We start from the raw sequence: 21,398 nt of genomic DNA, 5'->3' as shown, positions 1-21,398 counted from the left end.
GCAGCCCAACTCCAGGTTGAGCTGTTGTTCAGCATCTTAGCTGTAGAGGGCAGTGTCACTGGCCTTCATATGTGGGATCCGAACTGGGGCCCTCTGGCGTCCCAAGCCAGCTCTTAACCACCGCGACACTCGGCCGGCCCCCCATTCATTAGTTAGTAGCATATTATTTAGTCTCCATGTGTTTGTATGTTTTTCTGTTTTTTTCATGTAATTGATTTCTAGTTTCATACCATTGTGGTCACAGAAGACAGTTGATATGATTTCAATTTTCTTGAATTTATTGAGACTTGTTTTGTGACCCAACATGTGGTCTATCTTGAAAAATGTTCCATGACACTTGAACAGAATATATATTCTGCTGCTTTGGAGTAAAATGCTCTAAAAATATCAATTAAGTACATCTGGTCTAGTGTGTCATTTAAGGCCACTGTTTCTGTGTTGATTTTCTATCTGGAATATTTGTCCATTGGTGTCAGTCAGGTGTTAAATTCCCCTGCTATGATTGTTTTACTGTCGATCTCTGCCTTTATGTGATTCAATACAGTAAAACCTTGGATTGCAAGTAACTCGGTTTGCGTGTGTTCTGCAAGACGAGCAAACATTTCTATTAGGTTGGTGCAAAAGTAATAATGGTTTTTGCCATTATGAGTAATGCCAAAAACCGCTACTACTTTTGCACCAACCTAATAATACATTTTAACTTGGTAAACGAGCGATGTCTTGCAATATGAGTAGTTTGTTTCTGGAACGAACTATGCTCACAAACAGAGGTATTACTGTATTTGTTTTATATATTTAGATGTTCCTATGTTAGGTGCATAAGTTTACTAGATGATGTCCTCTTGTTGGATTGATTTCTTTATTATTATGTAATGTCCTTCTTAGTCTCTTATTATAGTCTTTGTTTTGAAGTCTATTTTGTCCAATATAATTATTGATACCCCAACTATTTTCTCTTTTCCATTTGTGTGAAATATCTTTATCCCCCTCCCCCCTTACTTTCAGTCTTTGTGTGTCTTTCGATCTGAGGTGGGTCTCTTATAGACAGCATATGCATGGGTCTCATTTTCTTATCCATTCAGCTACCCCATGTCTTTTGATTGGAACATTTAATCCATTTACATTTAAAGTGACTATTGATAGGTACATATTTATTGCTATTTTATTATTCATATTTTTGATCTTCATTTTTTTTTGTTTGTTTTCTCCTTTCTTCTGCTTAATAAAGTCCTTTTAACATTTCTTGTAATACTGGCTTGGTGGTAATGAATTCCTTTAGCTTTTTGTTGCCTGGGAAGCTCTCTATCCCTCCTTCAATTTTAAATGATAGCTTTGCTGCATAGTAGTTTCTGTTGTAGGCCCTTGTTTTTCATCACTTTGAATATTTCCTTCGACTCCCTTCTGGCCTGCAAAGTTTCAGTTGAGAAATTAGCTCCCTTGTAAGTAACTAGTTGTCTTTCTCTTGCTGCTTTTTGGGTTCTCTCTTTGTCTTTAACCTTTGCAATTTTAATTATAATGTATCTTGGTGTGGGCCTGTTTGGGACTCTCTGTGCTTCCTGGGCTTGTATGTCTATTTCCTTCACCAGGTTAAGGAAGTTTTCAGTCATTATTTCTTCAAATAGGTTCTGAACCCCTGGCTTTCTCTCTTCTCCTTCTGGTACTCCTACCTAATGTGAATGTTGTTATGCTTGATGTTTTCCCACAGGTCCCTTAAATTATCTTCATGTTTTTTATTCTTCTTTCTTTTTGTTGTTCCTATTGGGTGTTTTCTGCTACCTGGTCTTCTAAATCACTGATTTGATCCTCTGCTTCATCTAATCTGCTGTTGGTTCCTTTTAGTATATTCATTTCAGTTATTGTATTCTTTATCTCTGACTGGCTCTCTTTTATGGTTTCTAGATCCTTCTTTATGCTTGCTATCTCTTTGTTGAAATTCTAAGTTCCTTAAGCATTCTTATAATCAGTGTTTTAAACTCTGTCTCTGGTAGGTTGGTTGCCTCCATTTAATTTAGTTCTATTTCTGGAAGTTTATCCCGTTCTTTTATTTGGGACATATTTGTTTCCTCATCTGGCTGCCGCTCTGTGTTTGCTTCTATGTATTAGGTAGATTTCCTATGTGTCTCAGTCTTTGCTGAGTGGCCTTATGTAGTAGGTATTCTAAATGGTCCATTGATGCAGTCTCCCTGATCTCCTGTGCATGTGTTCTAGGAGTGTCCCTTGACTGTGTTGTGTGTGTTCTCCTGTTGTAGTTGACCCTTGATTGCTTTTGGTACATCAGTGTGTGGAACTGACTCCCAGGGTGATTGACTGTGAGAAGTGGCTATGCCCACCATGTATGTGCTGCTGTTGGGGACTGACCCCTCAGAAGAGGATTCAGCACTGTGGCCTCTTGTGCCTGTTGAGAAACCCCTTTGTGCTGCTTGTGTGTGCTGCTTGTGAGGCTAACCAGATAGTGCTCTGGTGTGGTCTGAAGCTGGCCTCTGGGTGTTTTGTTTCTGTTGTCTCTTGGGAAGGGCTCCCATGCAGGCCAATTTCAGCCTTGCCGGTTACCAGCCCGTGGCTGCTTGGTGGGAGCCTCAAATCTTTATGTGGTTGGCTGCTGGCTGTGCTGGACCTGGAGGCATGTGGTGGTGGCCTCACTGTGAACTGAGGCTGGCTGCCACCAATAGTGGGCCTGAGGCAGCTTAGCAAAGGACACAGGGCCCCCTAGGCCTATTGCCACCTGCCAGCAGCCCATTAAGCCTAGCCATTGAAAGAGCCTCCTTAGGTGTGTGGGCTGGGCTGATTGCACCAGTGTTGAGAGTACCCTCAGTGATGCAGCACTGGCTGGTGTGGCAGAGTCCTAGGGAATCATGAAATATGGCCAGTGTTTTTTACAAAGTTAATGCAGATTCAGTTATTACACTAGTGCCTGACCTGTGACCGCTTCACACAGCATCCTCAGAATACCGCAACCAGCCACTGCTTGCCTCAGGCTCACAAATCCCTGAGAGCTACCTGAGAGTGGCTGCAGCACAGGTTTTGGGTCACTGTCAACCACCAAAATCTCCCTGGGCCATCGCAGGATGTCTGCTGTTGCAAAAGGACTTCACAGCTTGTGGGGCAGGGCCAGCCACCTAAGGACCCAAAATGCTCCTGGCAATGCAGCTCTACATGGGCGGAGCAGGGTTCCAGGGAGCTAAGGAATATGGTTGGCGGTGTCTACAAAGTCATTGCAGTCTTGATCCCTGCACCAATGCTGGGCCTGTGGCCACAAAAATGCCCTGAGAACACCATGGCTAGCTACCGCCCATTTCAGGCCTGCAGGTGCCCAAGAGACACTGCAGCACAGGTCTTGTGTTACGCCCACCATCAAACGTTTCCCAGGCCACCGTGGGTGGTCTGCTGCTGCAAAAATGCTTCTGCAGCCTGTGGGGCAGGGCCAGTATTCCCATAGTCAAGTGTGTCCCAGATGAGGTAACACCAGCTGTGGGGTGGGAGGGCCGGGATCCACGGCATCACCGAGGCGTTGCACATATGCAGATTCCACCTGGCCAATGTGATTCCAGACTTGGCCCTGTGGGGAGGGCTTAACACTGAAAAGATGGCACCCTCCGATAGGCCACACTTGTGTCAGGCTCCACATAGGGACAATAATGACTCCTGTCTCTCCAGCTCCTGCTAAAAGCCCCACAACTCAGTCCTTTCTAACATGTTGCTGGGCCTCCCAAGCTGCTGCCCCTCCACCAGAGATCAAGCAAGTGCCTGCAAGTGAGTGAGTCTGTGTGCAGGCTTTACAAGCCACCCTCCGCCCCACTGGCTTGGGCAGACAGAGTCCTTGCTGATTTTCACTGTCAAATGCCTTGGGAGCTCCTCTCCTTGGCACAGGATCCCTAGACTGGGGAATCCAGCATAGGGTTGGGACCCCTCCCTCTTCAGAGGGGACCTCTGCCTCTGAGGTGTCCCTCCCTGTGTTCAGCTACTATCCATGGACTTGGGGTCAGCCTACTTTGCATCTCCTCCCCTCCTATTAGTTTTTATGTGGCCTCTTCTTTACATCCTTAGTTATAGGAGTTCTGTTCAGCTAGTCTTCAGATGACTCTTGAAGGTGATTGTTCTATAATTTATTTTTAATTTTGGTGTGATCCTGAGATGCAGTAGGCATAGCGTTTCCCTAATCTGCCATCTTGGATCTCTTCTTCAATGATTATTCATTTAAAAACTTTTCTGGGAAGTTAATATCCTCCCTTAATTCATAAGTGTTAGTTTGGGGCATGTTTGCAGCAACAATGTGGCCCAAGAACATGAGTCATGTATAAATGCCCACCTTGTATATTGCTGCAGATATTCTTGGAAGACTTTGAAAAGTATTCTTTAGTAGATAATTTGTTATTAAATGATACGAACATTCAAAAAACAGAAGTCCACATTAAATAAAGCATGTCTGTGGCAACACTTGTATTTAAAATAAACTGATTTGCTTTGTGTATGTGTGTGTACCACATATGTATATACACACACAAACACACAAAACACATATATGTTTGTTATAAATACACTCATATAGCCCCCATAATAACCTGAGGGGGGAAAAAACTCTACTATTTTCATCTAAAGAAACCAGGGGAGAAAGAAATTAAGTAATTTGCCTGTGGACATGGTAGTGAAAAGATCTTGTTGAACCCAAAATTAAAATTAACATTTCTGTCCAAAGTATATTTTTCTTCACTTATATACACTAAAATGCCTTCAACTATATAAGTAATTTGTCCAGATTTGTGCTTTAGAAGTCTGTCTTTCAAAAAATCAAACTGTGGGAAACCAAGATTCCCCACCCCATGCACAAGCACATCTAATTGGGATTTGTCACTCACTCAGCCATTCCTTTTTTTCTTTCCTCCATGTATATACGCATGGTGCCTGGTCCTCTGAGAGCTCACAGACTAGTAGAAGAATTAAGATAGCTGAGAACTGGTAAGAATCATAAGGAAAGTACAGATGAAATGTGGTACTATCATGTAATGTTATAACCTAGTTATTAATCAACAGCATAAGCATTTATGCCTAGGAAAAGTGTGCATGGAGATGCAGTTTTGTAATTCAGCCTTACTGACTAAATGATGGTTATTTTGACACTTAAGTCTCCCCAAATTCTTTAATCATTTGATTAATACTTCAAAGTATTGAATCACTTGACATAATACTATTAAATCTGAAATATATTAATACCTACACATAAGTGTACAATAGATTGGCCTCATGAGAAACTTAAGGTTATATGAGATCAAAATTTCTCTTCTGAGATTGAGAAGGTCTGGGTGGCAGATGCCCTCTACAGAGGGCATCTAATTCCTCTCTAACCCCACCATGTCCACTTTGCTCATATATATTACCTGCCTGGCTGCAATAAGATTTGGGGCTATTGACTATGTTCTTAAGTCCTGGGAAGAGAAACCCATTTAGCTTTTGATGCCAGTGACTTCCTGGCCCCACAGATACCATGGTGATAACATACCTGGGCTGAGATGCAAAACTCCCAGCTCCTAGAGGAAGGATCTGGTCTACCTTCAAATGAAGGACTGACTACAAGTAAAACTTTATTTAAGATGGTAGTGATAGGGAGACCAAAAACCACATTCCCCGTTCTTGAGAAAGTAGTCACTTGGGAGTGGTTCCCCCCTCCTATTTTGCTTTTTGTAACTGGAGAGAAAGGAGAACAAATACCAATCTGTCAGTATGGCTTTCTCTGCAAACCTTAGCCTTCTAGCCTATGCTATAAGTATGCAGTACCCTAAGTCCCACACTCTACTCCATCTATCTATATACACCTATTTAGTTTATGTGGCTGTATCTATTAGAACATGTAATGATAATAGTAACAACAGCAATCACAGCTAATATTTATTGAGTGCTTTTCATAAGCTAAGCACTTTCCATGCATTAACCCATTAGTTCTCACAACAAGCCAGGTCCTCTTACTGTCTCCATTTTACACATAAGGAAACAAAGCTTAGAACGCTTAAGAGGTCAAGAGAATTTCTCATGTTCACACAGGTAGTAAGTGATAAGGCCCAAGTGTGACTACACATAATTTTGACCTCTGGATGGGTGAATGATCAAACATTTATAGCATGTAAGCCAGGCACTCTCACATACATTGCTTCCATTATTCCTCCCAATACTTAATCCCCATTTAAGAAGTGGAAGACTGGAGCCGGCCGAGTGGCGTGTTGGTTGAGTTGGCTTGGGATGCCAGTTCTGAGCAGCAGAGCCCAGGTTCGGATCCCACATGAGGGCCAGTGACACTGCCCTCTACAGCTAAGATGGTGAACAATAGCTCAACCTGGAGCTGGGCTGTAGTGAGTCGCTGGCGACGGTGTAGGCTGCAGTGAGGCTGCATTGGGCTGCCATAAGCTACCGTGAGTGGGCGGCAGCCAGTGTGAGCGGCCTGCAGCTGATATGAGCTGCCAAGAGCAGCTGTGAGCAGCCGTCCAGAGGCTGGCGACAAATCTGCCTCATCCGGGAAGAGTACAATGATAATACCAACATGGGCCAGTGAAGCAACGTCCTCCACAACTAAAGAACAAAAGGACAACAACTTGTCTGTTCCCCTTCCCTGATTCCCCAATAAAATCTTTTAAAAACAAAAAAGAAGTGGAAGACTGGATGACTGGACAAAATTCCTATAGCTCATAAGTGGTAGAACCTGATCCTGGAACCAGGTCCTGTGATTTCCTGTGTTTCTCCTGTAGCAACTGCTGCAGTCTTGGTGGGTCTGCTTGTTGCCTTTATTAGGACGGAATGTATATGTATTCATAGCTTTCCAGTCAGTTAATTTTCCAATTAAAATATAAAAGTTTCTCAGCCATAACAAAAATAGTCACAAAGAACCAAGACTGAAACCTGGACATTCTGGTTAAAAATAAAGTATTTGGTGGCGTGTAGCCTGAAAGAATATCAGGATGAGATCAATCACCCCTCAGGTACCAGCTGTACTTGAAAAGAGATGATATTAGGGCAGGCTCATAAAAAAGAGAAGAATCTGAGATTTGAGAAGCAGGTGAATGGGCAAATGGCCAACCTCAGTGTTCTGAGTAGAAAAGAGTACCAAGAACCAACTTGGGCCTCAGAAATGAAAAGTGATTAAATTCCATTATTTTTACTAGGCTGAAAAGAACAATGGTCTCCTTTTCTGACCTACACCAGGCACTCACATCCCTCAACTCATCCCAAATAATGCTAGTTTGGACAAGAATTTGATCATGATTCCAGGGCTAGAATAAGAACCTAATTAAATACTTATTTATTAAGTTGTGCATGTTCATATTAGGAAGACCACAGGTCTGAGTGTGCTGCGTATGAAGGAGGGGTTGCCAAGCTCAGTTCTGTCTTTATTCAGAGTGGCCCAACAGTGTCAAATATACCATGGGATGCTCTCATCTAGAAGATTCCCAAAGATGGAGGAGTTCTGGGAGTTGATTTGTTTTAGATTCATCCTAGTCCCTACAATTCCCAAAGTATATTCTGCAAATCGTCAGTTCTGTGAGATGCTCCTTAAAAAAAAAAAAAGAAAAAAAAAGAGATTTATGGTCAAGTAAGTCTGGGGACAGCTATATATTTTATTCCCCTGTTAGAGATTTACAGTGAACATTAAATTAAAGGCTCTGATAATTTCTGCAGTTGAGAAAACCGTTTTACTTGGTTTAACCCAGAGTTTCCCAAGCATATTTGGGAAGGATGGCATATTTTCATTCACTTAATTCTTATCTGCATTTCATGGAACTAGTGTTTTTCAGAACACATTTTGAACAACTCCCTCTAATGCTTGGCAGGACAAACTCTGCTGAGTGAGCTCTTTTGTGGAGAACAAAGGGGTGAAGAAAACGTACATGACCATGTAAAATATTTTTATTTATAAAGGGTATACAATAAAATATAAGAAATTCATCTATTTCCCACCCCAGATTTCATATTTTATTCTCTGCAGGTAACTAATATCAACACCTTCTGGTATATTCTGTCAAAAATGTGTGTGTATGTATGTGTGTGTGTGTACAAATAGAGGTATTTTATAAATATTATTTTCTGCCTGCTTTTTCAATTTGATAGCTTAGAGAGTCTTTCCATATCAGCATATAAAGAATGGCTTCCTTATGTTCAATAGCTGTATCTGAGTTCATTGCATAGATGTACCTCAGCTTCTTAACCACTCATCTGTTGATAGGGGCATAGGATTTGGGGGATGTTTTCTCCTAAGAAAGTCTAAACTTCCAAACAGAGACTAAGGCATGTGGGCTTATTCTAGCCTAAGAGAGATGAAGTCCTCAGGTCCTTTTGGTCTTGGCTGACCACCCCAGATCTGTGTCTTAGCATGACCAGTTAATTTATCAAGTTGAAGAGGGGTGGGGTGCACATTTTGCTGCCATATTTTCTCTTAAAGCATTTGTTTTGCTCGGAGGTAGCAGTCCTACCTCAGTCATGAATACAGTGTCCACAAGATGAAGGGGGTAACCTTCACTGCTGGGTTGGCTTTAGCATTTTGATCAGTTCTATTGGTTATCTCACTTTTATGAGTCTTGTCTTCCTCACAGTCCTTCACTTTATGCCATATTTTCATCACAAGGCTGTTGAGTAAAGAGGAGCCAACTTCTGCTCTCATTCCTATATTCTCCTTTCTTGTCAAGTAATGAAAATGTGTTGCAATAGACTTTTTTAAGGGAGAAAAATTAAAGAAACCCACTTCTGGAAAGCAGAAAACAAAAGTACTTTCCCTTTGAAAGTCAATGAATATAGCAAGTTCCTGGGTCAAAATTAAAACTCAGGGATCAAAAGCAGAGTTCTGTTTGGCAGAGTCAAGTTTGGCTTTAGGAGTCTGCAGCCCTTAGATCAGTAACCCAGAACAGACTTTTCTCCCCAGGTCCTTTGGGACTCTGAAATTCTCCAGGCTAGTCCTTCACGTTTACTGCTAATAAGGGAAGTCTTCAGGAAATTCCTCCTTCAGCTCACACTGACTCAGGGTCTAAAGACTAGTGAACCAGCAAATTTGGAGCATGGGGTTTCCTAGTCATTCATGGTCACACATCTCATGTGGGAGAAAGGGAGCCCAGAGCCATTCTTCTGGGAGAGTACTGTTCAACAGGGCACCCACATTCACTAATTTTCTTTTTTCAGTTTGCCACTTCACAATAATAATCACCTAATAGAAGTAAATGCAAACCTGTTCCAAAAGAGCAACTCCATAGTCCACGCCATAAGGAATTCCCACAGAGAAAAATAAACCTTCCTGAAAAGTTTACAATACAGATTTGCAAAACACTGAAGGAAATGATCCTTTGTGATCATTAGATTTGAGTCAGTAGATAAAATAAGCAAGATTATTAGTTCCCCAAAGCTTTGAGATGATAGAACAATCATAAAATACCATAAATATATTAGGCTTTAGTGAGTTAAAGAGATAAAAGAGATAAACACATAAAAAAGTAAAATAATTAAGAAAAAGAACCATGGGCCGGCCAAGTGGCACATTGGTTAGGAGTTGGCTTGGGACGCCAGCTCTGAGCAGCAGGGCCCAGATTCGGATCCCACATTAGGGCCAGTGACACTGCGCCCTCTACAGCTAAGATGGTGAACAACAGCTCCACCTGGAGCTGGGCTGCGGTGAGTCGCCAGCCACGGTGTAGACTGCAGTGGGGCTGGCTGGCAGCTGGCGTGCGCTTTCGTGAGCTGCCATAACCGCTGTGAGTGGCCGTCCAATGGCCGGCGAATGACTGCCTCAGGGGAAGAGCGCAATGATAATACCAACATGGGCCAGTGAAATGACATCCTCCACATCTAGACTGAAGAACAAAAAGGACAGCAACTTGTCTGTTCCCCTTCCCCGATTCCCCAGTGTTGTTCCCCTCCCCCAATTCCCCAATAAAATCTTTTTTAAAAAAGAAAAAGAACCAAAGAGAACTTCCAGAAATGAAAACATTAAGGAAACTACAGACAATGAATGTGTTAAATAGATGTTAAATACAACTGAATAGAGAATAAGTGAATTGGAAGATAGATTTGAGACTACACAAAATTCATCATGGAGAGATTAAAAGAAATTAAAATGCATATGTACAAATATAATAGGAGTTTTAAAAGAAGAAAATAGAGAGACTGGGGGAAAGGCAAGGTGATATAGCTGAGAATTTTCCAGAATTTGGTGAAAATTGCAGATCTTTACACTAAAAGTGAACAATAAATCCTGAGCACTACAAATAAAATAAGTTAATGCCTAGTTATATTATAGTGAAATTCAAGAATAAAAAACAAAGAGAAACTCTTAATTGTAACTAAACAAATGCAGATTATTAAGGACAAAAATAATAACAGAAATGTCACCAGCAACAATAGAGACATTGGGATGATGCCTGCAAAATGTCAAGCAAACCAATCATCAATCTAAAACTTATCATTGCACCTGGAGAGTGAAATAAAGACATAGTCAGGCACAGACTGAGAAAGTCTATCCCTCACACACCTGTCCTGAAAAATTTCCTGAAGAAAGTTTTGTTATTTTTTTTTACTGCAGAAAGAAGGAAATTGCACCTAAAAGAAAGTAATGGATGAATGAGTAATGTAGCAAATAAACTGGAATATGATAGTAAATTAAGTATTGATATGATAGTAAATATAAGTATTCACTATTAATAACAGTAATAATGAGGGTAGAATTTAAATATTAGACAATAATAACATGTAAGATAGAGTGGTTGAAAACAATTAGAATATTTAAACGTTTTAATGTTCAGAAGGAGATGTTAATTCACTTTACACTTTGTTACCTCAAGAATACATCTTTTCTAAAAATGTAGGAGTAAATTCTTAAAGAGTTGAACAAACAAGTAGGGGGGTAAAGGAGAAATAAACAAAGCTGATCAACTCAAGGAAAGGATATAAGAAAAGGGCCCCCGGGCCGGCCGAGTGGCTCAGTTGGTTAAGAGTTGGCTTAAGAGTGTGGGCTCTGAGCAACAGGGCCGCCGGTTTGATTTCCACATGGGCCAGTGACGCTGTGCCCGAGATGAGCTGTTGCTGAGCTGCCAACAGGTGGCAGGATGGCTCAGCTGGTGTAACAACAAGATTGCTTGTTGATGGTGGGCTATGCCCACCCGCAACTAAGACTGAACTCAGCACCTTGAGCTGAGCTGCTGCCCAATGGCTCAGTGGATAGAGACGTGCGCTCTTAACAATAAAGCTTTGATTCTCACATGGGATGGTGGCTATGCCCACCCGCAACTAACATTGAACACAGCACCTTGAGCTTAGAGGCTACGAGCTGCCGACGGGAAGCCAGATGGTGACTCGGGCCCTCCACAACGAAGATGGAAGAACAATAACTTGGCTGGTCCCCTTCCCCAATTCCCCAATAAAATCTTTTTTTTTTTTTAAAGAAAAGAAAAGGACCTTTGTCCTAGCCCCAGAAAAGATAGTACCCCATCCAGGCTGAGGCCCATAAGGAGCTCCAGTCTCTGATACAGAAGTTTATAATTTATGGACTTTTAGTCCCTGCCTTGGAATACCTATAGTCTACCAGTTTTGAAGCTCAGTGGAGAATACTGTCTAGCCCAGGACTTGAGAATTATTAATGAGGCCATTGTACCTGTTCACCTACTGGTCCCAAACCCATATTCAATTCTAAGTCAGGTGCCAGAGGACTCCAGGCTGGGTTTTTGCCTTGGACCTCAGAGATGCATGCTTTTTATCCCCTACACCCAGGCTCTCAATACCTGTTCACTTTTGAATGGATGGACCATGACTCTGGTCTGTCCCAACAGCTTACCTGGATTGTATTAGCCCAGGGATTTAGAGATAGCCCCCATCTTTTTGGCAACACTTTGGCTAAAAAACTTAAGGCGGTCTCTCTCCCAAATGGGGCTCTCCTCCAATATTTGGATGATATACTTATTTGTAGTCCCACTAAGGGCCTTTCAGACACTGTCCAAGTTCTTAATTTCCTGGGTTCTAGGGGATCTAGTCTCCAAGAAGAAGGCCCAGATTTCTTCACAGAAAGTAGTATGTATTTTAACATTTAACATTGGATGTATTTTAACTCCCAGATACTGAAATTTAGCTACTAGAAGACAGGAGGCTGTTTCCCAGCTTGGCGCTCTTCAGACAAAAAAACAACTTAGAACCTTCCTAGGTGTAGTGGGGTTCTGTAGGATATGGACCCCCGGGTTCAGTGTCATGGCCAAGCCCCTATATGAGTCCCTGGCTGGGTTAGACACAGAGCCATTGGACTGGAACTTAAAACAACAAAATGCCTTCGAAGATACTAAGCGGTCTTCTATGTCTGTCCCAGCCCTAAGCATACCTGGCCTCAATAAGCCTTTCATACCCTTCAGGGAATAGGACTGGGGATATTGATGAAGCCACTGGGATAAGATCGCTGTTCAGTCATTTACTTTTCCAAAAAGCTGGATTCTGTAGTCAAGGGATGTCCGGGTGCTTAAGGCAGTGGCTGCCATGACCTTCCTAGTGGAGGAAGCCACCATGTTAACCCTGAGAATGCCACTAGAGATTAGGACTCCCCACCAGGTACAGGGAGTCCTAGAGGTTAAAGGCCATCATTGGCTCATGAGAGGACGCCTTACCAAATATCAGGCACTGCTACTAGACTTCCCAGATATCACCGTTAAGGCATGCCAAACTCTTCACTGGCTACCCGGATGCCGACAGGGCCTCACACTGACTTGACACATTAAATCGTTGAGACTATAGAACAGGTCTACTCTAGCAGGCCTGATCTAAGAGATACTCCTTTAGACAATGCAGACGAGGAATGGTATACGGATGGCAGTAGCTACACGCACAATGGCATTTACAGGGCAGCATATTCTGTAGTAAGCCTCAACTTCATTATAGAGTCTGTCCTTTACCTCCCGATACCTCGCTCGACTCAGAAGGCAGAATTTATCACCCTCACCAGAGCCCTAAAACTCGGTTAATGAAAAAGAATTAATATTTACAGATACAAAGTATGCCTTTTAAATCCTCCATTCTTACACGGCAACCTGGAAAGAGCAGGGACCCTTAACTACAAAAAACAGGTGGGGTTAACAGTGGATGGTCTCTCTGATGTCCTGCTGCGGTAGGAAGAGCATTTGACAGAATTCTGTGAGCATGTAGGTCTCTGTTCCCTTATCTGAGAGGCACAGGGGCTGGATAACAAAGACCACTTCATTCCAAAGCCAGTGTGTGAGAGTCCAGGGACAAGGGATCCTTCCACGCCTCCAGCAAACTAGCTATCCCTGCCCAGAATCAGCTAGGGCACTGCTGACAGCAGAGGTTTCTGGCCTATTATCTGTTGGTGTGCTGACAGGTCCAGTTCTGGGGGATTTTCATCCAGAACACACCAGGTTTGGAGCGGGGCATGCCTGTGCAATGCAATAAGCTAGAACCAAAACAGAGGAATCAGAGAGTAGGGGACTCTTGAGGCAGAAAGCAAGAAAGGAGTTATGGGGTCTTTTGAGGCTCACTACCCTGTAGATCCTTTGCACTAAGTCACAGGGTGATCTCAAGAAGAATACAGAAAATAGGAGTCCTAGGGAAAAAACACAGTGCAATGCATGGCCAGTGTGTTTATTAGAGCCATGAAGATAGAGCTGAACCATCTCGGAACTGTGGAGTTACAAGAGGTTGAATGTGTTTGTATGTGGAATGAGGTCCAAGAACTTTATGCTAATAGATTTTCTATAAAATTTCCCTGCCATGATCATGTCTGTTCTATATGATCATCTTTTGACATCTCTACTGTCTAATGTGTTTTAGGCTATAAACTAGTAAAGTTCTCTTGAGATTTCTCACATGAAAGGAGTTAATTCTTGTCAAATGACGATATATTAGGAATGGCTGGAGTCAAGATATCAAGCCCAGCTCTCACATTCATGGGCTGGGCGACCTTGGATGAATCTCTTTTTTTAAAAAAGAGTTTTATTGGGGAATTGGGGGGATGAGAACAGTGCTGGGGAATTGGGGGAAGGGGAACAGACAAGTTGCTGTCCTTTTGTTCTTCAGTCTAGTTGTGGAGGATGTTTCACTGGCCCAAGTTGGCACCATCATTGTGCTCTTCCTGGGCGAGGCAGATCAGTCGCCGGCTTCTGGACGGCCGCTCACTGCAGCTGCTGGCCGCTCATGGCGGCTGCTGGCTACACACGGTAGCCCATGGCAACCCATTTGCCGTTGCCTGCGACTCACGGCAGCCCAGCTCCAAGTGGAGCTGTTCAGCATCTTAGCTGTGGAGGGCAGTGTCACTGGCCCTCATATGTGGGATCCGAACTGGGGCCCTCTGGCGTCCCAAGCCAGTTCTTAACCATCGCGCCACTCGGCCGGCCCTGGGTGAATCTCTTAATTATGTTACACCTGTTTCACCATCTGGCAAAATGGAGTTGATCACGTTTCTCCTCTCTCCCAGGAAAGATATAAAAATAAATAGGAATCAGGCCGGCTGAGTGGCGTGGTGGTTAAGAGCTGGCTTGGGACGCCAGAGGGCCCGGTTCGGATCCCACATATTAGTGCCAGTGACACTGCCCTCTACAGCTAAGATGCTGAACAACAGCTCAACCTGGAGCTGGGCAGCTGTGAGTCGCCGGCGATGGCATAGGCTGCAGCCCCTGCTGCAGTGGGTTGCCATGGGCTACCGTGTGTAGCCAGCAGCCAGCGTGAGTGGCCAGCAGCCGCCGTGAGCAGCCGTCCAGAAGCCGGCGACTGATCTGCCTTGCCCGGGAAGAGCGCAATGATGGTGCCAACTTAGGCCAGTGAAGCAACGTCCTCCACAACTAGACTGAAGAACAAAAGGACAGCAACTTGTCTGTTCCCCTTCCCCCAATTCCCCAGTGCTGTTCCCATCCCCAATTTCCCAATAAAAAAAAATTTAAATGAATGAATAAATAAATAAATAAATAGGAATCTATATGTGAAAACACTTTATGTCTCTTAAGGAAAGGCGTAGAGGAAACCCAAGGGCTATTGCATACATAAGGCAGGGCAATTGAGTTCCTCCATGATTCAGAGAGCACGTGATTGCATCAGCCTGCGCCTCAGCTCCCCATCAATGCAAGGGTAAAATGACACCCACCCCACCCTCATCTCAGAGCAGTCCTCCCAGTGCATAGGAATCCTAAAAAATGTAGTAGGCCAAAATTGTCCTGACTTTTGCCCTTCAAAGCAGACTTATTTTAAAGCACTGGCTTTTTAATAGAACTTTCCTATTTCACTCTAAATGCTGATCATATATTCTTTTGTTTCACAAGTCCTTGAACATGAAATAGACCTACTTCAACCTACTCCAAGATCTGAGCACATTTTATAATAATAATTTTAACATCCTAGAATTTCTATAGCCAGCATATCTGAGAACCCTCCTAGAATGAAATATCAAACTCTGTGACTCCGGCAGGGAGAGAAGTTTGGACACCAAGTCATGGAAGAAGGCAGAAACAGACGTGAGAAACACTGTGGGGTCTGAAGTTTCTCATGCGCCATCCATCCCATTTCTTCCCTCCATCCTGCACTGCCCACTTCTCTGTGCCATCCATATACTGTGCCCCAGACCTCTACCCTTTGTTTCCCTTCAGGGTACAGATCGAGAGTATTACTTTTAAAAGAAGTAGTTGTATTTTTTTCATTCATAGAAATGCCAAAAGGTAAACCGCTAATGTGCAAGCTTGACAGGGTGAGAAAAGAATTCAGGGTCTTCCCCAGTACACAGATTGGTGCTACCCACTCAGGAGTCCAGCCCTAGAAAGACGCCCTTCCATCGCAGGAGGAGACATGGCTGCTTGCTGGGCTGTTCACCTCAGCATCTTCAATAGGATGAGCGCTGTACCAAAAACCCCTGAAATGTTTGAAGAGCGAGGAGGGTGCACAGAATAGTGAGGAGTGGACATACAAGAAATGATTAGAAATCCTGGAAAGTTCAGACCAAAAAAGAGATTTAAATTCAACTCCCATTTATGAGCTCCCATTTATGTATGTGCAGAGTTCTGTGTCAGGTGCTGGGGAAAGAGGCCTGCAAGGTGGTCAGGAGGAGACAAAGCAGCTGTTTTCAAACACTACAAGGACTCAAGGAAGAGAGGGGAAGGAGCGCGAAAGGGGAAAGGGAGATGGCACTGCAGGAGTGTTTCCTATGTCAGGAACTTGATGTGCAGTGTGTATTGAATGTGCAGTTTGAAATCACCAGGCCATGAGCTCACATATATGGTCCCAAGCAGTCCCTTCACCTCACACCTGTCCACCCACATTGAGCCATCTTTTCAGCTTCAGATAGTAAAGACTTTGGCTTCAGTGTATAACCAACAGTCTGGTCTCAGGTGCTTACAGGTTTTAACTCACATGCCCATGAGCAAATGAAAGCTAACTCTCGGCTCTATCTCATCTGTGGAACTGTTAAAGCAGAGTGAGTCTGATTTACTATCTATTGTGGACATTGCTGAAGCAATTCCAATGATGCCTGTGGAAAGCGTGGGCTCTAGAGTTAGAAACAATCCCAGTTCAGTGCTTTTCCGATTTGGGCCAATTACTTCATCTCTCAGAGCCCTCATTTCTCCAACTGTTTATGAGTGATAATAAAGCCTTCCTAACGCAGCTATCGTAAGGATTAAATAAATGTATGTACAGATGCTAACGTATGGCAGGTAATTACTACATGGTCCCTACTTTTGCAGTTCAAGGCTTCTAAACCTTTTCTCTGTGATAGAAAAGATGCAAAAAAGCCTACCTATCCTGAAGTCTAAAAGGCCAAATTAAAACGAGTTCTTTGGCTTATGATGTAATTATTGTTGTTTTTAGTTGTAGTTTACAAAGACTTTTTCGTGGACCTTCTCGTCCCTTAATGCTACCACTAGGCTTTAGTCATTTACACCACAGTGTAAATGAGTTTGAGAGACTTCCCCTAAGAGCAGTTTTGGAAAGGAAGGAAAAAAATGGCACCGGACTCCCAGGGTCTGGGGGAAAAACCAACTTCACAAATGTGAAGAACTGATGAGTCCTGTGTATCCTTTGCCCTCTTTTTAAAGCTCCGTTTTCCTCATGCCTTATCGGCATGCAAAGCTTTTCACTAGAGGGAGCAAGGCAAAATGCACCTTTTCTAACAAAGCAGAGACAATTACTTTGGAAATCTTTGAGCAAAACTGTTATTGAAAAATGTTTTCTTGGTATCATCACAAGAAATAATTCAAGGATGCACTGAATAAGCCAAGCAAGTTGTGAATTTATTAGAGAAGGACAGTATACTCTCAAGAAGGGGGAGTGGGCGGGCCTGCAGAACAGCAACTGCCCCAAAGATCAAAGAGGCTTAGGAATTTATTACTTCTAAAATGAGGACATGAAATATTCAAGACTTAGGGGTGGTGCTATAGGTGTTCCCAGGGGGTCCTCGCAGGCCTCTCCTTCCCATTGGGCAGAGGGATTTTTGTCTTTATTTGGCTCTTGTAACTGTCATGGTGGCACAGGGGGTAGAGATTCTCCTTAACCACAGTGCTAATAATATTATAATCCATCATAATTAGCTAAAGTTCATCTTGAGGGACAAGATTGCCTCCTGGCTCTACTCTTGGCCACCAAAATCTAGTTCTGCCCAGCCTGGTAGCTGCAATTTTTCTTAAGAATGATCTCATTCCCTCCCTCCTTTGTCTCCCCTTGCATCCTCCTTCCCTTCCAACTCTCTCCCCAAGGTTCTATTTTTTTCTGCCTATGGTAACAAAACCATGTAGAATTATGGGTTAAGAAATTATTGTGTTTGTGCAGACACTTCTTGTTAATACATCCCCACATGTCTCAACAAAATTGAAGCTTATAATCACAATTATAGATTTCATCAGGGTTCGCTTTAGAAAATAAATGTGCAGTGTAGATAGAAACCAAACCTTTCAGGAAATGATTGGCTTTAGTCAGGAGATACAAATTTTAATTTTTCAATATACAATATTAAGATATTTCTTTAGCTCCTACCTTGAATACTAGGGGAAGACACACTACTAATTGCATGAGCAGTATGAAACAGAAAACCACAGGCCCAAAATGGAGTCACTTGTACTGAAAGTTCATGATACCAAAACTACATTTAATACCTGATCCAACTGCAGTTTCAGCCTCTTCCCAAAACACAATCGTAATCAACCAATCTGAGATTTTCTGTTCAACCACCAATAAGTGTCCCTTGGGTCCTCTCCATTCCCCGACTACCCATGAAAAGAAGAGGCAATCTGCGTGATAAAGATCCTTCCTGTTCTTTTCCCCCAAAGTAAAGGTGTCCTGGACCAAAAATAATTATTTCTTTTCTATAAAACCTTCTTAAGACTCCCTGCCTTCCCCTAAGGGAAGGTGACTTTGCCTGAAATAATACACTCCTTTACCTTCTTAATTCCACCTTCTTTGTGCCTATAAAACAACTCTGAGAGCCCTTCTAGTTGCTAGATGGGATGCTGCATGATTTATAAATTGCTTCATAAAGCCAATAAGATCTTCACATTTACTTGGCTGATTTTGTTTTTTGACTGTAGAATAGTAAACAACTGAAAGCAATTTTCACTTACTCAACCCAGACTGGATGGGATTATGAAACAAGTTCTTGTTAATAAAGAGGGTTTTCATTTTTTTGGTTGCAAAATGAACGTTTAGTTCACTTCCTCCTGTGTTTTCTGCAATCACTCAGAGTTGTAACTGAATTTGCTCCATGAGACCACAGGTTACTGTGGAGCTGTAATCAGTGGATGGTGACAACCACTCTCCTCTTTGGGAACAAAGTGTCAACTAACATGACCTGAGGGTTTCTGTCTTCCTGAAGGCAATTTTCTGGTAAGTAGTGACTGGAATTAGAAGAACCATAGGCTTTTATTGTCTTTTTTCCTTCAATCTCTCCCTACCTACGTCATTTGAGGACAGCCAAGTAGGGCAAGAAATTGTCCATAATGCCTTGAAAATACTTGAGTGAATCAGGTAAAAAGAGGGTTTTCAGATACCAGAAAATTTATGACTCTCATTTTACACTAGTTCAATTTTTTGAGTTCAGATTTGTTTCTGTGTCTCAATTTTCGCTTATTCTCCTAAATTACTATGTATTTACCCAAAGCAAATAACTCTTTAATTGAGGTGTAACTGACATATAACATTATATTAGTTTCAGGTGCACAACATAATAATTCAATATATACTGTGAAATGATCACACTAAGTTAACATCTGTCACCATACATAGTTCTAATTTCTTTTCTTGCGATGAGAACTTTTAAGATCTACTTTCTTAGCAACTTTCAAATATGCAATACAGTATTATTAACTGTCACCATGCTGTACATTACCAAAGAACTTTTAATGTACAAAGTTTATGGGCAATCCTCTATAACCTTCAGAAAAATGAAATTATATATACCTGGAGTAGAGAATCTATGAGCAGGTTATTTTTTTTCTAAAGCAAGTTAAAACAGTAGTTGTTACATATAAAAATAATGAATAAAAATAATGACTAATTTAATTTTCTGTTCACAAATGGTCTGGCACCAACTGAAAATTCAGAATCCAGAGAACACCTGAACATGCAACACGATGAAAACTGAGAGCCCATGACACTCAAGTAAACTTTCCAGTCTTTTATTAATAGCTGTGCAACTAACTCTCTGGACAAAATCCTTGAGAGGTTCTATGAATCAGTCCTTCCTTTATATATAAAAGGTTCTTGTAATTGTCCCATTGACTTGCAGCCAGTAAAGATCTCTAATTAAAGATCTTTAGAGATTAGCTTGAGTTAGATGGAAAAAATGATACAAAACCAAAGCTGGACTATTGCCCGGTGCCCTATTTCTACCTAGTGCAATTTTTAATTTATGAAGAGTCAAATGATCTGTCAACACAGTCTTTGCCAAGCATTTGTAATAATGAGCTGTTTCTTACCATCCATGCTTATTGACTGTCAATATTTATTGCAAGCGACTGAGCCACCTCAATGTTTGTATGAAATAAGCAGTATATATATAAATCAATTCATCAATGAGAAAAATTTCTAATGGCTGACATTAATCACAAAGCCATCTTCACATCCAAGTAAATCTCTAAAATGAAGAAAGTACTTCACCACCCCCCTCTTCCACCTGCATCAACTCTTACGGATAAATGAAACGAGTAAATGGAAACCTAATACTGTAGCCACTAAGTAGCCAAACAGCCTGGAAGTAACTTGCTGTTCTCTGGGAGACACGAATCTAATGATAAACTTTAAGAAAAGAAACCAAAATAAAACATTTCCCCACCAGCTAGACTGATAGGAAGGCTTTATTGAGTTGGAACTTGGAAAAGCAGGAAATACTTACAATCATTATAAACGTGCCCAAGAACTCAGAGAGTGTTTCTTTAGCTAAGCTGTTCTTCAAGACCAGTCTCTGCTTGAGGCTTTTCTTCTTTTGTCCTTTCTCAGGCTGCATCGTGCAGGTTCTTCAAGGACCACTCTTTGTACCGATACCTGCTTCTTCTGGTCCCTACTTCACTCACAGATGAAAAAGGAAAAAGTGACAACTGCTGATAGATTCCTGGAGATCTCTGATGAGATTATCTGACTCCACAAATGCTGTCCCAATCACTGCCCGTGACTTAATCCTCTTCTGGTAAAATTGTCACTCCCTGTTCACTGCTATTTATTTGCATTAGCGAGTTAGAACATGAAACCCCAAAAGGACACTTTTATCCTTTTTGTGCCTGATGGATTAATCATTACCTGTATTCTCAAGGTATTTTCTCTCTGTTGGTTTTTTTTTTTTTCAAGAGATGAGAAAAGCAATGTACTGGTTGTGTTGCCAAACCACAGAGATGGCTCCAGTCCAGAGATTTCTGTGTTACACAATTGCTGGCTTCTGATTTGTACCCCTTATTCGGAAGTGGGTGGTTAGGGTGTAGTTTGGAATTGTCAAATTATATATATATATATATATATATATATATATATATACACATATATATATGTGCGTGTGTGTGTGTGTTATATGGTAAATGTTCTTTTCTGAAAATTTTCATGCAAATTAGAGAACATGAAGAAAATGTAGATGTGCTTTTCTGCAAGATTAAATACTCTTGTTTTCTTCCGATATAATTTCTGTGATTTAATGATACCTCCCTTAAAGTGGTAAGAATTACTATGTCTATTGTATAGATGGAGAAATTAACAGACAGAGAGACCATTGCCAGTTTCACATTGCAAGTCAGTAGGATAGGATGGGACCTCCTCTTCGGTTACTGAAACTAGATTTCATGAACTGAGGATAGTTTGGGATCCAAGAATCAGAAAGATGGAGAAGGCAACCTGTTGAGCGTCTTCTGAGAAACATTTCTGCCTTTGAAAACTAAGTTATTCCCCTTCATTTGCCATGAAATATTTAGGCAAAATACATAGAAAATAAACAA

The 21,398-nt window shown here is 41.9% G+C and overlaps 1 protein-coding gene across 1 annotated transcript in view; it reads right to left on the bottom strand.

Annotated features, from left to right (window-relative positions):
• Positions 1-20,838, bottom strand: part of AQP9 (aquaporin 9) — a 63,475-nt gene extending 42,637 nt beyond the window's left edge. Inside the window, exon 1 of the mRNA XM_019657542.1 lies at positions 20,315-20,838. Within this exon, the coding sequence (XP_019513087.1) occupies positions 20,315-20,425 (111 nt within the window). The 5' untranslated portion in view covers positions 20,426-20,838. The remainder of the gene's footprint in view (positions 1-20,314) is intronic.
• Positions 20,839-21,398: the final 560 nt, after the last annotated feature.

This window comes from Hipposideros armiger, unplaced genomic scaffold (genome assembly GCF_001890085.2).
Source record: "Hipposideros armiger isolate ML-2016 unplaced genomic scaffold, ASM189008v1 scaffold_276, whole genome shotgun sequence".
Taxonomy (NCBI): Eukaryota; Metazoa; Chordata; class Mammalia; order Chiroptera; family Hipposideridae; genus Hipposideros; species Hipposideros armiger.
This window is presented reverse-complemented; position numbering and strand designations above follow the sequence as displayed.